The 14649-nt window shown below is 57.3% G+C and overlaps 1 protein-coding gene across 1 annotated transcript in view; it reads right to left on the bottom strand.

Moving 5' to 3' along the window:
* Positions 1-14649, bottom strand: part of LOC128279201 (uncharacterized) — a 50923-nt gene that overhangs the window by 7694 nt on the left and 28580 nt on the right. The window contains exons 10-18 of the mRNA XM_053017919.1: positions 13877-14647; positions 12050-12241; positions 11641-11986; positions 10381-11214; positions 8990-9150; positions 3973-5845; positions 3521-3903; positions 605-3208; positions 467-502 (exon numbers count right to left, since the gene is read on the bottom strand). Of these exons, the coding sequence (XP_052873879.1) occupies positions 467-502; positions 605-3208; positions 3521-3903; positions 3973-5845; positions 8990-9150; positions 10381-11214; positions 11641-11986; positions 12050-12241; positions 13877-14647 (7200 nt within the window). The remainder of the gene's footprint in view (positions 1-466; positions 503-604; positions 3209-3520; positions 3904-3972; positions 5846-8989; positions 9151-10380; positions 11215-11640; positions 11987-12049; positions 12242-13876; positions 14648-14649) is intronic.

The raw sequence follows: 14649 nt of genomic DNA, 5'->3' as shown, positions 1-14649 counted from the left end.
ACAACACTCGCGGCGGCGGCGCACGGCCTGCTGCTGCTCTGACAGCTCGCAGCTTTGCCGCCGCGTGGTGAGTTGCCCCGTCGCTTCGTGGTGAGCCGTGGTGAAAGGTGAACGGAGGCGACGTTTTGACCCGGGCTCGACGACGACGCCATGCGAAGGGTACGGGCTCCCCATCTCTCTCCCGCTCTCTCTCCTTCTTAAGCGGCCGCGGCCACCCTGGCACGGTCGTGAAATTAAATAAAGCGAAAATAAACATTGACATAGATCGATTAGCTGTTCGAGGTGAGGTACAACGCACAGACAGACGAAGAGACCTCGCCGGGATCAGTCCTAGGGGGACCTAGAAAACCTAGAAAGTAATCGTAAGCGACACACAACGAGACAAGCGGTGGTTAGGGAGACTTTCGCAAAGACCTCGCAAGCAGCACACGGAACATGGCACGCGGAACATGCGACGAATGCGAACCTGCTGCTGCTGTTGCTGCTGCTGCTGTTGCTGCTGCTCCTGAACAGTCTCCGCGGTGGAGACGGTCACTTCCGACTCCGACTTGAGCTGCTCCTGCTGCTGCACGGCGGATGACGCTTCCTGCTGTTGCTCCACAACCTGCTGCTGCTGCTGCTGCTGTACGACCTCGGAGCTAGTGACGAGGGTCGAGCGGGTCTCTACCTTGCTGCTGCTGCTCGAGTAGCTCTCGAACTTTTGCTCCTCCGTCTGGTCGGCGAACGTGACCGACTTGTGGACTTCCTCGGTGTCGGCCAGGTAACCGTTCAGCTTCCGGCTGCCACCGTCCAGGTCGCTCTCGTACTCGCTCTCGGTGAACGGGCTCTTGGCGGCCACCGAGGCCCCGGTCTTGGGCCCCGGAACCCCTTGCTGCTGCGGCTCCGCTGGCTGCTCGAACGGCGCAGGCGCTCCGGTTCCGGCCGCCGGTATGTCCGATTGTCCCGCCGCCGCCGCCACCGGTGTCGGTTTCGACTTCTTGCGCGGGCTGGGCGGAATAATCTTGACACCGCCGGCCGGCACGCGTTCCGGTTCCTTGTCCATGCTCTCCAGCAGGGACTGCTCGATCTGCTCCCGGTAGTAGGAGCTCTTGCGCTCGCTCGACGCCTTCGGAGCGTAGCCCATCGTTGGCTGGGGCCCGGGCTCGAGACCGAGCTCCGCAATCGCGCCGTACCCAAAGTCCGCCGGCAGGGTCGCCGCTGCGCACTGTACCATGCGCGGTGCCCTCAGGTCGGTGTACGAAACCTGGTGCTGGTGCTGATGCGTCAGCTGCTGTTGCTGCTGCTGCTGCTGGATCAGGGTCTCCTCGAACAGCTTCTTGGTCTCCTTGACCGACATCTTCTTGTAGACTTCTTCCTGTTGCTCTTCGTAGAACTGCTGCTGCTGCTGCTGCTGTTGGAACTGCTGGAGCTGTTGCTGTTGGAACTGCTGCTGCTGTTCGAGCTGGAACTGCTGCTGCTGCAGGAGTTGCTGCTGCTGCTGCTGCTGAAGCTGCTGTTGTTGCTGCTGGAAGTTATAAGCCGGCTGTTGTGGCGGCTGCTGAGACGACAGCTGACCCGGGTACAGTGGCTCCACCGGTCGGGCGGAAGACCCGAACGAGAGTGGCTCCTGGTACGGTGGCAGCGACACTGGACCCTCCGGTGGCGCAACATACTGAGCGACCGGCGGCTGCGCCTGCGGCTGGGCGTACGCTGGCGAGCTCCCAAAGCCATCCACCACGGGCACCGCCGCAGCTGCATTCAAGAGGCTACCGGGCGTAATCGAAGGCGGTGGCAGCGGCTTGAACGGCTGCGGCGTTTGGTTGTACGACGGACCGGTCAGCAAGTTTGGGGTCGCCACTGTCACGGTCGCCAGGGTGTGGTGCTGTACCGGCACCGGCACCGGCTCCTGCTTCGGAAGCGTCGGTGCGAAGACCGGTGCCGGAGCGGGAGCCGGAACCGAAGCCGGGGCGTAGACCGGTGTCGGCTGGTAGAGCGCCACCTTCGGCGGGAAGCTCTGCGTAGGTGGTGGAGCCGCAAACGATGGCACCACCGGGGCCGGCGGCTGATAAGCCGCCTGTAGTGGCTGCTCCATCACGGTCATCGATGGTCGGTACGGCTGGTACTGCATCGAGGAGGAGTGCTGCTGCTGCTGGACGGTCGAGGACGCCTGGAACTGCTGCGTCGACGCGAACGACGAGTACATCTGCTGCATGGGCTGCGGGGGCTGCTGCTGGGCGTAGATCGGCTGAAATGCGGAACAATCGGCTTTAGCTGGGACGGACTGAGACTTTGTGCGTGTGGCGAACGGAAGTGTCGAGTAGTATTGGTGTTGTTTCGGTTGTTGTAGCTGCTGCGATTGTAGTTGTTGTTGTTGGGTATGCTTGGTGAAGGATGACGATGAAGTGGATGAGAGCGGTGTCGGCGGTGGCGGTCTGTAGTGTTTGAAGACGTGGGCCGACGGCGAGTCTTGGGGTGCCACCGAACCGAAAGCCTTCGGAGCCGCCCACAGGCGCTCCATGGCGAGAGCGTCGGCCGACGGTGGCCGCGGAGAGGTGCTGCGGGCCCGCTCTGCCACCACCGGTGGAAACGCGGGTCCAACCCTGGCCGCCGCCGACGCCCCGTCTGGTCGGTAGATCGGAGGCGTGGGGATCGTTTCCGGTTGCGGCTTCAGGAAGTCGCCCGCGGCCCATTCCCGCTGCGAAGGAGTTAGTGTCACCACCAGTTCACCACCGTCACCTACCACCGTTGCTGGTGCCGTCTCGTTCGGTGGATCGAAAGACTTCGGTCGGTCCGCAATCGAGCTGCGGGCGCTGCCACTCTCCTGTCTCGACTGATCGGTGGCCGCGGCCGCGGCGACCAACAACGACGACGGCTGGCGCTCGGGTTGCGCCTGTGTTGGTGTCGTTTGCGTAGCGTCCGAGCGGGTCACCACCGGCTCGGTGTTGGTGCCCGTCGCCGCCCTGTTCGGATCTTCGGCCACCGTCCGGGTGGTGGTGGTTCCTTCGGACACCGTCGCGATGGTGGGCGTCTGGGTGCGCTGCGACAGGCGGATCGGCGGCAGATCGGGGAACCCGATCTTGTGTTCCATCCGCATCGTCGCCTCCGTCGTCCGGCGCGTCTCGGTAACGACCGTAGACTCGGTCCGCGGCCCGTGCAGCCGCTCCTCGCTCGAGTACTTCTGGTGGGTGGTGCTGCCGCTGCTCGAATCGAACGGTTCACCCGACTTTGGCTACACACACACACACACATAAGTTGCAGCGAATGACGAGTGTGTTGGTGATGTTGTGTAGGATGGTGGTGGTGGTGTGTGTGATATTTTTTACAGGATCACAGGATGATGAATTGCGCGACCCGCGAATCGGAAAGTAAAAACACACACGGAACGGAACGCAGAGAGAGAATGAGAATGAGCCGTGACGTGACAGAGCGCGCGGGAGAAGCGAAGCAAAGGCAGGCAGACAGCACACTATATCCTAGCACACACAGCACACACGACGGGCCCCAGGGGAAGGATCCCATCCCCGGCCACGCCGATAGTTACCTGTTGCTGCTGAACCATGTCAACAAACGAGACGTGCTTCTGGGACGACAACGGTGCCGGCGGCGGAAGGGCCGACTCGCACTCGTGCACCACCAGGTCGGCGATGCTCTGCGCTTCGCCGCCCGCGTTCCGCGCCAGCACCGTGTAGCGACCCGTCTCGCCCGGGGTCACCGCTTCGAAGATCAGCCGGGCGCAAGGGCCCACCTGCTGCAGATGGTAGATGGTGCCGGGGCCGAACGCCTCCTGCACGGGCCGATCGTCCTTGAGCCAGGCGACGGAAGGTTCCGGCGTACCGGTCACCTCCACGTCCAGCACAACCCGATCGCCTCGGCTGGCGGTCTGAGCTTGGAGCCGCCGGCCAAACACGGGCGGAAAGATGGACTCTACGCGATGGTAAAGGAGGTAAGGAGGGTTTAACACCTGACCTGAACCTAGCGGTCCTTTTGTCTTACTTTTCACCACCAGATCCGCGGTGCAGGTCGTGGAACCGGCCGCATTCGTGGCAGTCGCCGTGTAGCGGCCCGCATCCGCCGGGGTTACGTTCCGTAGCTCCACCACGAGCCGATTGAGAGAATAGGTCACCAGGATCCGTGTGCCATCCGGCACCAACTCGGCATCGTTCCGGGTGACACGCACCTCCGGCGCCGGATATCCGTCGACGGTGCCTTCGAGCACCACGTCCACGCCCTGATCGACGATCTTTCCGTTGAACGGAGCCACGAACCGGGGCGCCACATTGCGCCTGGCCGGCTTGCCCGTACTGATCTGGCCCGAGTTCGCGATGATGGTCTCGCGGATCGACGAATCCTGTTGCACCGAAACCGCCGGCTGATCGTTCACCTGATCGTACCGCTGGAACTGCTTCGCTTCGGCGATCTCCGCCGGCTGGCCATCCGTCTGGTGGAACGAACGGTCCACCTTCGCCGATTCGGCGTGCACCTCGTGCGCCACCGGAACCCCGTTCTGCTGCACGCTGGACGAGGACGACGAGTAGGTGGACGAGCTGCTGGTGACGTGCTTCTGGAACGTCACGCACGACGCGCCGGTCGTGTCGACCTGTTGCATCGACTCAACGAGCGGTTCGGGGAGCACGGCCGGTGGCGGCACAGCTCCTCCCAGCTGCTCCAGCAGCTGCAAGATCGCGACACACTGCGCGTGACCCGCTTCACTCTCCGCAAGGCACGTAATCTTCCCGGTCAGTTCCGGACGTACCTCCGGGATGGTGAGCAACTGCCGATCGCCGCTGGTCGAAACGAGGAAGTCATGGCCCTGGACTGGCTGGTCGTTGAAGAACCAGCGCACCTTCGGTTGCGGCTTCCCCGTCACGATGCACTCGAACTTGGACGGCTCGTGGAGCCGCACGACCCGATCGGCAAACAGTTGCCGGAACGTCGGACACACCTGGCTCTCGGTCAGGAACGCCGGAGCCGTCACCGCCTCGAATTCGGGCGCATTGACCGAACGGACGATCAGGTTCGAGAAGCACTTGGCTTCACCGGCCGGATTCAAGGCCTTCACCGTGTACACGCCCTTATCGTCCGGCAGGACCTGCTCGAGGACGAGCTTGACGACGCCATCGTCCCGCACGACGCAGTGCACCCGCGGGGTGTCGGCCGCGATCTCACGATTGTTCACGTACCACCGGATGTTGGGCCGGGGGTCACCGCTTACCGCACACTCGAACTGCACCTTGTCGCCCTCATCCGCCAGGATGTCGGCCAGGAGCCGCTCAAACCGGGGCGGTGTCATCGCCTGTCCGCCGCTAGGCGAGGTTACCGCTGCGGGGACACCGTCGACGGGTGGCTGCGGCCGGACGGCCGGATCGGCCGTGTTGAGCGGGGTCACCATCACCGCGCACTCGCTCGCAGCTTCCCCGGCGCTATTAATAGCGACCGCACGGTACGGGCCTGCGTCTTCTAAAAATGCCTCGCGGATCACCAGCGAGCAGCGGTCGCCCTGAAACAGCAGCTGCACGTCCCGTGACTCCTTCACCGGTCGCTCGCCATGGTACCAGATCACTTCCGGCTCCGGCTGGCCGACGATCACACAGTCCAGCCGCACTGGCTTCCCTTCGAACACCGACACGTCACGGAGCGGTAACTGAATGGCCGGCTTCACCGGTTCCATAGCGCCACCGGCACCTCCTGGTGTCACTTCGCCCACCTCCGAGTCACTGGTTTCGTTCGGTGGCCGCCCTTTGACCACCACCGCGCACGAGCAGCACTGTTCACCGGCGAGATTCTGGGCGGTCAGCGTGTAGACACCAGCATCCTTCAGGAACGCCTCGTCTATCACCAATTGCGCTCGCCCGTTTTCGTAGAGGAACTAAAACGACCAACCCGAAACCAGTCAGTGCCAGGCCCTGGGGTGGCCACCGAGCAGCCGCGGGCCACTCGCGGGATCGCCACCGACCGTCACGGTCGTCACGATCGTCGTCATGGTGGTCGTAGTGGTCACCGTGCCGTGTGTTTGTGTGTTGTGTTTGTTGCATGTGTGCGTTGGTCCTCTTGGTGTTGGCCAGCAGCCGAGTTTTTCCGACCCCAGAATTATGAACACCGATCGGCCAAGCCGATCTCCATCATCCGGTGTGTGTGTCTGTGCAGTGGTTGTATCGCGCTCGCTCTCTCCCCCTCTCTCTCTCTGTCACAAAAGGGCAACGTAGGGACACTTGTTGGGTGGGTGATGGAAATGAACGGAGTTCATTCAACCTGCCAGCCAGCCAACCAGTGGAGCATCCGTCACCGGAGCACCGGAACACCGGAGCACTGGGTCACATCTGCCACATGATTCTTTTGTCCCCTCCCGGTGCTCTACGGTCCATCCGTCGGCCATACTGGCTGTTCAATAAGTTCGTAGCATCGCTTCCACAAGCCTAATTTTTGTTTTATTATATTGGTACCCTCTTCATATGAACGTATGTAAAGTTTCATTTCAATCGGTAACTTACCCCCCGATCCGCGTTCTCGAACGGAAAAATTCATCCGAGTCTCGAACGCGAATGTCGAACACGAACGACGCTATTATGGTTGTCGAATCGAGAAGCTCCGAGTGCTAAATGTGCTAAAATGTGCTAAAAAGCTTAAATGTGAAAGCTTTTCAAGCTCTTTGAGTACGAACTGTCATTTCTTGTGCATTTTTGTAAACATTGCACACACAGATACACATACACAGATAGCAGATCAGCTGTGCGTGCGATTCTTGCTATTATATTTTTGAAATTTTTAGATGTGTAAAAGGTTGTAACTCGAAATATTGTAAGCTGGCGGATCACCGAGATCACGAGTACAAGTTCGCGCACGAAATAGCGAACGAAATGCGCGACGGCTTGTGCGGTTAGTCCCGGGTCGCACAGCGAATTCGGCTGCTAGCTGGTCCCGTTCTCCAACGCGATGAAAGTGATCGGTGATCGGCAAGCAACGTTCGGATTCGGTGCGGCTCTGTCGCCGGCCATAATAACGAGACAGTTGTTGGTTCAACGTTTACGCGTTCTCGGTGTACATGATTATTTGTTCTTGATGTACACCAATGTGTGAGCTACTGAGTTCCCTATCACTTATCCTATCTGCTGTAGAGCAGGCTCTTAGTTAGGCAGACCTACTTTGGACTAGCGACAGTGCCAGTAAAAGAACTGAAAATACTAAGATTCTTCGCAAAATATTGCGATGTAAATTTGACAAATTTAATTTTTCATCACCAAAATACAAACTATCTTTGAAAATATCACTATCTTTGCACGGCGCAGCATAAACAATACAAAATAATTGATAAAATGAAAGACATCCTAACGGAACGGCTCTTTCCGATGCAAAAAGTTGTCGGAAGCCGGATTGTCGAATTCGAGTTTCCGTTCGAGAACCATAATACCGATTGTCGAACGGAAAAGTTCATTCAGTTGAAAGCTTTCAACAGAAAGCGTTCATCCAGTTGAAGATTTCCGTTCGAGAGCTCGAACGGGCGAGTGGATAACCAAATGAACACAGATGAATACAGATGACCGTTCGACGACTCGAATCGAGAACCATAATAGGGCTGTTAATTTGTTTTTTACAAGCCATTCGACATATCGACTTGTCACAGTATTTTTTACAACGGAAAAAAATCAAGTATCGTGCAGTGATGGAATTTTTATTTTTGGAAGGATTGAAAGCAAAGGAAATTTATGAACGAATGTTGAAAATGTATAAGAACTCTTCGACTTCAATTAGTACATTAAAAGGGGGATTTCTGAGTTTAAACACGGTCGTAGTAGCCTTCAAGATGATCCATGCCAAAAACGTCAAAAAACAGACACAACACTTAACACATCGTTCAATAAGTCCCGGGCCTTTTTTTAAAGAGCCCGGGAAATCGTAGAAAAAATACAGGCTTTTTCGAAAGGATAAAGTGGATTTTGTGCGTCGATTCATCACTATGGACAAGACTTGGGTCTATCGCCATGATTCTGAATCAAGACAAGAGGCTAAGAAATGGTAGGAACCTGGTTCTTCAGCTCCAAGCACGAGTTCGTTTCCAGAAATCGCTCAAAAAGGTGTTAGCATCAGTTTCTCACCTCAGGGATGGAATTTATAAATTGGAGTCTCCTTGGAACAAAAGTATAGATGTTAAAGGAGACCATACCGAACGATAAGGTGTCTTTCAAACCATAAAAATGTGTTTTTCTTGTCGATGATACAAACTTATTGACCAGCCTTGTATATATTCGTCGTCGCCCTCTACTCGATCGTACGTTGCGCGCGCGCACCTATCAATATCGGGACACACCAACACCAATACACACACACACTGACGGGCCGATACCTGTGGTCACCGATTTTCGTAACTTGACTCGGGACCGACGACGACGGTGACGGACGACGGTGACGGACGACGGACGACGGCGACGGCGACAGTTTGTCACCCCAGCAGCGTGGCAGTGTTCATGCGTATCCGGAGCCGTCGGCAATCTTTCTGTTTGCGCCGACTCCCCGGAGCCGTGAGTGTGTGCGAGAGAAAGATTTATCTATTTTTAACCATTATAATTAAAATCGGAGCACACGGAGACACACACGGGGAGAGACACACTCGCTGGCTCGATGCGGGGTGCTAAGGTACATGCGATGACGGACGGAGGACACGGACGGGCGCGTCCAAATCGTCCTGCGAAACGCGACCACTCCGCGGGAAAGCGGGGGGGATTTCCAAAAGGAACCAAAGAAGGAGAGCACAGCAGGGGGGACGAGGGGGAAGAGCTATGTACAAACCTGGCCACTACGGGGGAAATGTGCGTCACTAATGCGCGTTTGACAACCTGAAACGATGTGCTCGATGAGCGCGCGAATGGCTTAATTGCGCGGGACGGGTGACTACTGCTACTACGAGCACTACCTTCGGGCTATATACACGCGGATCACGCGGGCTTTTGTTGTTGTTTTCGGTGGAATCATTGTGTGTGTGAATATGAGCAAAAAGAAGAGATGGACTGAGACTTACTTTCACCTCACGGTTCGTGAAGGGCTTCCCGTCGTGGGTCCAGCGCAGCTCCGGTGTCGGTGTGCCGGTAACGCGCGCCTCGAGCCGTATCTTCTGGCCCACGCGGGCCATCACGTTCGACAGGGGCTCCGGGAACGCCGGGAACTCCGTGGGTTCCAGCGCTGCGAAAGAGAGAGGGAGAGACGGACACAGAGTGAGGGCGTCATCATCGAACGAAGGCGAACAGGTGCGAGCAGCTGATTCTTGGGTTGGGTGGCGATCTTCGGACGGTGCCCTCAAAAATAGATCACACGATCGAGTTTGTCGGACGATTCGAACATGGTTTCTTGGCGATTCTTTTTCCGACTGTTGTCTGGGTGTTGTCTGTAGCAATGCGTTTCGTTTTCCCGAAACGGCAGCCAACGTTCGCCATAGATGCACGACAAATCTCGTGGAACACTTGCAAAGTGCGACAAGAACAGCTGAACTAGTTCCAACAAGTCATGGTTCTGATCTTCCCCAACTTCTGCTGCAAACCTTCCGTGTCCACGCTCTCTGGCAATCTCGTTAGCTACCCTCGGGAAATCGAGTGTGTAATATCATTGACAAGCCCCTCGTACTGGCCACCGACTTAAGGCCACCACCGGGAGCCCCTCGTTGAATCGTGCGCTACAAAGTAGCAACGCAAAAGAGCCGTCGCCCAGCCGCTAATGGACCAATGCAATCGGGCGTGTAATCTCAAATGTCGCCCCCTGCGAGAAGAGCATCATCGGAAGCTGCTACTTGTAGGCCGCTTGGCAGTAGTCTGGCCACTACACGCACCACTTTAAACCAAGAAGCGACTCCCAGAGAGCTGTCCGTTTCGATTGCTGGTGGTGCAGAGAATTATTGCAAAAGATTAGCGCACGCACCATTAGAAGGAATGTTGCGCGCGCGTATAACTGCCGGTGACAGCCGACTAGAAACCCGTGTGTGCTGCGCATCCGTGATGGAAGATTAATTGAGTTTGACCGAAACACGCGCGCCACTCGCGGCCACGGATTATCGGGATGCTTTATGGACACTCGCCTCGCCAAGAGATACGATTAGAATTTTAACCTCACTTTACCCCCATTCTACGTTAATGGTTCTGCTCTTCGAAGCCACTTGATAGGCGATCCAAATCTACAGTGGCTACTATAACGAACAAAACGATGGAGGCGCATGGTTACTGTCATTTCGTAAGTAACCAGGCGCCTCCATCGATCGGTTACCAGGCGCCTCCATTCGATCGCTTTGCCTACTGCAACACTTCGACATCACGTACGTCTCGGGCCCTGCTTTCTCACTGCACAGAGACACCGCTTCAGCGACGAGAAACACATCACACCCAACTAATTGTCACTCACCGATCGATCGCAGGCGCTACTTACGTTTGACCGTCAGGAATGCGCTCGTTTGGTCCGAACCACAATCGTTGATCGCCCGGCACGTGTAGTGTGTTTGGTCCTCGAGGTACACCTGCTCGATGCGCAGTGACGCCACACCCGACGCAGGATCGTACGCTTGCCGGTAATCGGGTGATCCATCGATACACCGATCGCCCTTGTACCAGTGCACCGCGGGAACCGGACTCCCGGCAACAACGCAATCATACTGAAACGGTTGTCCTTCCTGTGCCACGCCACCATCCAGCAGGGGCATCGTAAAGGAGGGTGCCGTGCCGGACGGTATCACCTGCGGCGGCGAGGCCTCCTCCGTTACCCACAACCGAGCGGTGGTGTCGGCCACTCCGGCCTCGTTCGTTGCCCGGCACAGGATATCGGCACTGTCGGCCGTCACCGTTTCGTCGATCACCAGCGTACAGACACCGCTCGTCGGATCGAAGCCCGTCCGATAGTCCGGATTGCCGTTCACGCTGACGCCGTTCTTGTACCACTCGACCATCGGTTCCGGGTGGCCCGCGATCACGCACTGCATGCGCACCCGCTGTCCTTCCTGCACGCACACATCGGCCAGCGGTTGTACGACGCGTAGGCTCACTTCCGGCGGCGACGACGACGGAACGGTACCCGCCGTCGTCGTCGTGGATGTAAAGACTTCGTGGATTTGCTCATGAATCTGCTCTTCGACCGTTTGAATTACGAGCGGGGCCTGCGGTTCCTGCAGGTACTGTGCCTCGTCGATGGTCTTCACTTCGAACGATTGCTGCTGATGCGGCAAACCGCCACCGTGCGGTGACGTTGTGGTGGTGGTGGTCGTGATCTTGACGTCCTCAACAACGGTGGCCTTTCGTTGTTGCTCCGCAAGTCGCTGTTGCTCTAATTCTCGTTGTTGCTGCTCGAGGCGTTGCTGTTCGAGCTGCCGTTGCTGCTGCTCAAGCTCCCATTGCTGTTGCTCGAGGCGTTGCTGCTCGAGGCGCTGCTGCTGCTCGAGATGTTGCTTCTCAAGCTCCCGTTGCTGTTGCTCGAGCCGCAATTGATGTTCACGTTGCTCTTGCTCAAGGCGTTGCTGCTCAAGCTCGCGTTGCTGTTGCTCTAGCTCGCGTTGCTGTTGTTCGATCCGTTGCTGCTCTAGACGTTGCTGCGCAAGACGGCGTTGTTGTTCCTCTAGCTCCCGTTTTTGCTCCTCGAGCCGTTGTTGTTCGAGCCGCTGTTGTTCCTGTTCTCGCTGCTGCTGCTCCAGCCGCTGGTGTTCCAGTTCGCGTTGCTCCTGCTCGTGCCGTAGCTGCTGCTCGCGCTGTTGCTGCTGTTCCGACAGCTCCTTGACCCGTTCGTAGACTTCGCTTTTGATTTTGTAGAACGTTTGGAACAGCTTCGTGTTTTCGGTGTAGATCGTGACCGTCTTATCGTGTCGGTAGAGCTGCGACGACAGGGCCGAAATGCGCTTCAGTGCTTCGAGCTGAGGTGTTTCGTTGGCCCGGATCGTACCGTCGACCTGTGCCACCAGATCGTTCGCCACGTCCACGTTGTTCAGGATCGTCAGCTTGTTGTTGGCGTTGATGAGGTCCGCGTTCAGGTTGCGATAGTTGTTCTCGACCTGTAAGCCAGGGAGCAGAGGTTACCGATTGTCCAATTTCGGCAGATCCTGTCCGGCACTTACCTGTCCGACCAGCTCAAAGTACTCGATCGCGACGACGAAAAGCTGCCGATGTTCCTCGATCCTGCGCCGTAACTCGGTCCACTCGTCACGGATTCGGTGTGTCTCCGAGGTGACGTACGGGCTCGTCTCTGGGTACTGCCGGACGAGCTCCGCTCCGGAACCGATGAACGCGTCGACGCGCTGCTGCAGTTCCTGTATTGATGCATGCGTGAGAGAGATCAAAGAAGCGAAATTATTTCCGATATCGTTTCTGACAGCGATTTAATAGCTTGCTACTCGGGCTGGCCAACTACATCATGCTTTTCCGCGCGCCCTGGGCTAGGGGGGCAACAGGTGCGCAAGATCGCTAATTGTTAGTGACAGAAAAATGAGCGCCGCCAGAGATGCTGAAAGGTCCAGGGGAGAGATCATTCATCATTCATCATCATTCCCTCAGAGGCCCGCCCTCGCGGTTGATGCAGCGCTGCGAGCGCTGTCACGTCGAGGAAGAGATCCGTCTAAACCCTCATGACGTGCACGCCGCGTTATGAGTGTGTCGGTCCGTGTCCGTTGGACCTCAATCCGCGTTTCGGTGTCGTTCGAGCGGGCGTGCGCTCGCGTGTGGTACCGAACCCAGAACAAACAAATCACACGGTTCTATAAATATTTACACAGCTCCGCCGCATCGCGCATCGGCTCACATTGAATGGGACTCGATGCTGCTGTTGCTGCTGTTGATGAATTTCGAACCGGGAAGTTGAACATTAGTAGGAAGCTGATCCAAACACAACCTAGGCTTTTCCGGCCTACGGCTAAATAGCAAGAGACATTGTTGTGCTCGGCACACGGCGAATGTGCATCGAAATACAGGGCCCCCGTCCGTCGGTCCAGGTTAGACTGGGGCAGAACAACAAAACGGTCTTTGACCACCAATGCGCAATGCGTGTGGTAGTTTGTTTTGACGATTGCTAATCAAAACACACGGACTGCGGATTGCAAAACAATCCCGACCCGAATCGCGACGGACCACACCGTTTTCGTAAAGTTTGGGCTTGCGGGACCATTCAATGCAATCCTTGCAGCGGAACAGAGAACGCATTCTCAGACACGTCTCGCCCTCGTATGTCGCTTATCGCCATCCTGTCAGCCGTAGAGCGCCAAGAGCGCCAACCGCGCCAAGATTTAATATCTTCTCGGCTCTATCTTTAGCCGATCTTTTGGGCGGCCCGCCCCTACTATCGAGAACCCTTGATGGGCCACCTTTTTGCCAAGATATGGCAATCGCCACACTCGCCTGCCTCGTCGGCAGGGCCCGATCGATTACGGGTGTTCTGTTTCGTAAAAATAGGAATTTCGTCGCCTCGCGACTAGAGTGCGGGCCGCCGCCGCCATCGGTGCCCATCAATAATTGCCTCGATCAACAGTCGTGCCAGAACACCCCTTGGACATCTCTCACCAGGCACAACTTCGCTGCTGCTTGTTTTTCAATTTTCCGCCTTCCACCAAAAACCCAACACCGTGTGCCGTGTGTGTGTGCTTATGATCGTCCTACGCGATCGTGTCTCGCTCACGGCTCAAAGTTATGACAACCCGCACATGAAGACGGCCCTCCACCTTCCTCGTGGTGGATCAACTTGAAAAAACAACACTCACTTCCCACCGTTTTTTTTTTCATCTCATTTTCATGTTCGCAACTCGCGCGAAATTCAAGATCATCCCAACACGGGGCGCATCACTTGGCGCCAGCCAGCCAGCCAACCGACCACACAAAGCGAATGCAATTCGCTGTCAGCCTGTCACGATTAATAGGTCGCACACGGCTTTGAAGTTCCCACTGGTGCCACTCACCTGCAATGCGGCTGCTTGCTCCTCGAAGGCCACCCGGCTGGCCTGGGCCTCGGCTACGTTCTCACCGAACTGGCCCCGTTGGGCGTCCAGCCGTTCGACGGCACCGCGAATGGTGGCCCGCACCTCGTTCAGCTCCCGATCGAACGCCAGCACGTTGTGCTGCTTCTTCAGCTCACAGTTCTCCGACTCGGTCTGCGACTCGAAGTACGTCCGCAGGTTCTCCAGCAGCGTGATGATCTTGTCCGTGTCCATTTCCTTCGCACCGGGCGGCTCCTGGCCCTTCACTCGCTCGATGATCTGCTCGCTCTGCTGCAGCAACCCCCGGAAGTGCTCCATGGTGGCCTGCTTAAACTGCTCGTAGCCTTCGGCGATCGCTTCGACACTTCCCGGCCCGGTCACCGTTTGCTTGGTGGCGAAGTACTCCTTGATGCTGTCGCGGCACCGCACGATCGACGTGAGGAACTGCTCGATCGCCCCCGTCAGCTCGCTAAAGTCGGCCGCCATCGAGTGGAGCCGAGTCTTGATCGAGTTGAGGTTATTCTTCACGGCCACCACGTCCTCCACGACGACACCACCGGACGTACCGGCTCCCGCCTCCAGCTGATTGATCGTGTCGAACCGGTGCGTCAGGTCAAGCTCGGCGACCCGAACGTCAGCCTGCATCTGGGCCCGCTTGCGTCCGATAAACTCCATCAGATCGGACGGATTGTCGAGTGCGGTGCTGAACACTGGGTACAGTTGCTCCTCCAGCTTCGACGCCATGGCCAGTGTCT

This window comes from Anopheles cruzii, chromosome 2, assembly GCF_943734635.1.
Source record: "Anopheles cruzii chromosome 2, idAnoCruzAS_RS32_06, whole genome shotgun sequence".
In the NCBI taxonomy this organism is placed as follows: Eukaryota; Metazoa; Arthropoda; class Insecta; order Diptera; family Culicidae; genus Anopheles; species Anopheles cruzii.
This window is presented reverse-complemented; position numbering and strand designations above follow the sequence as displayed.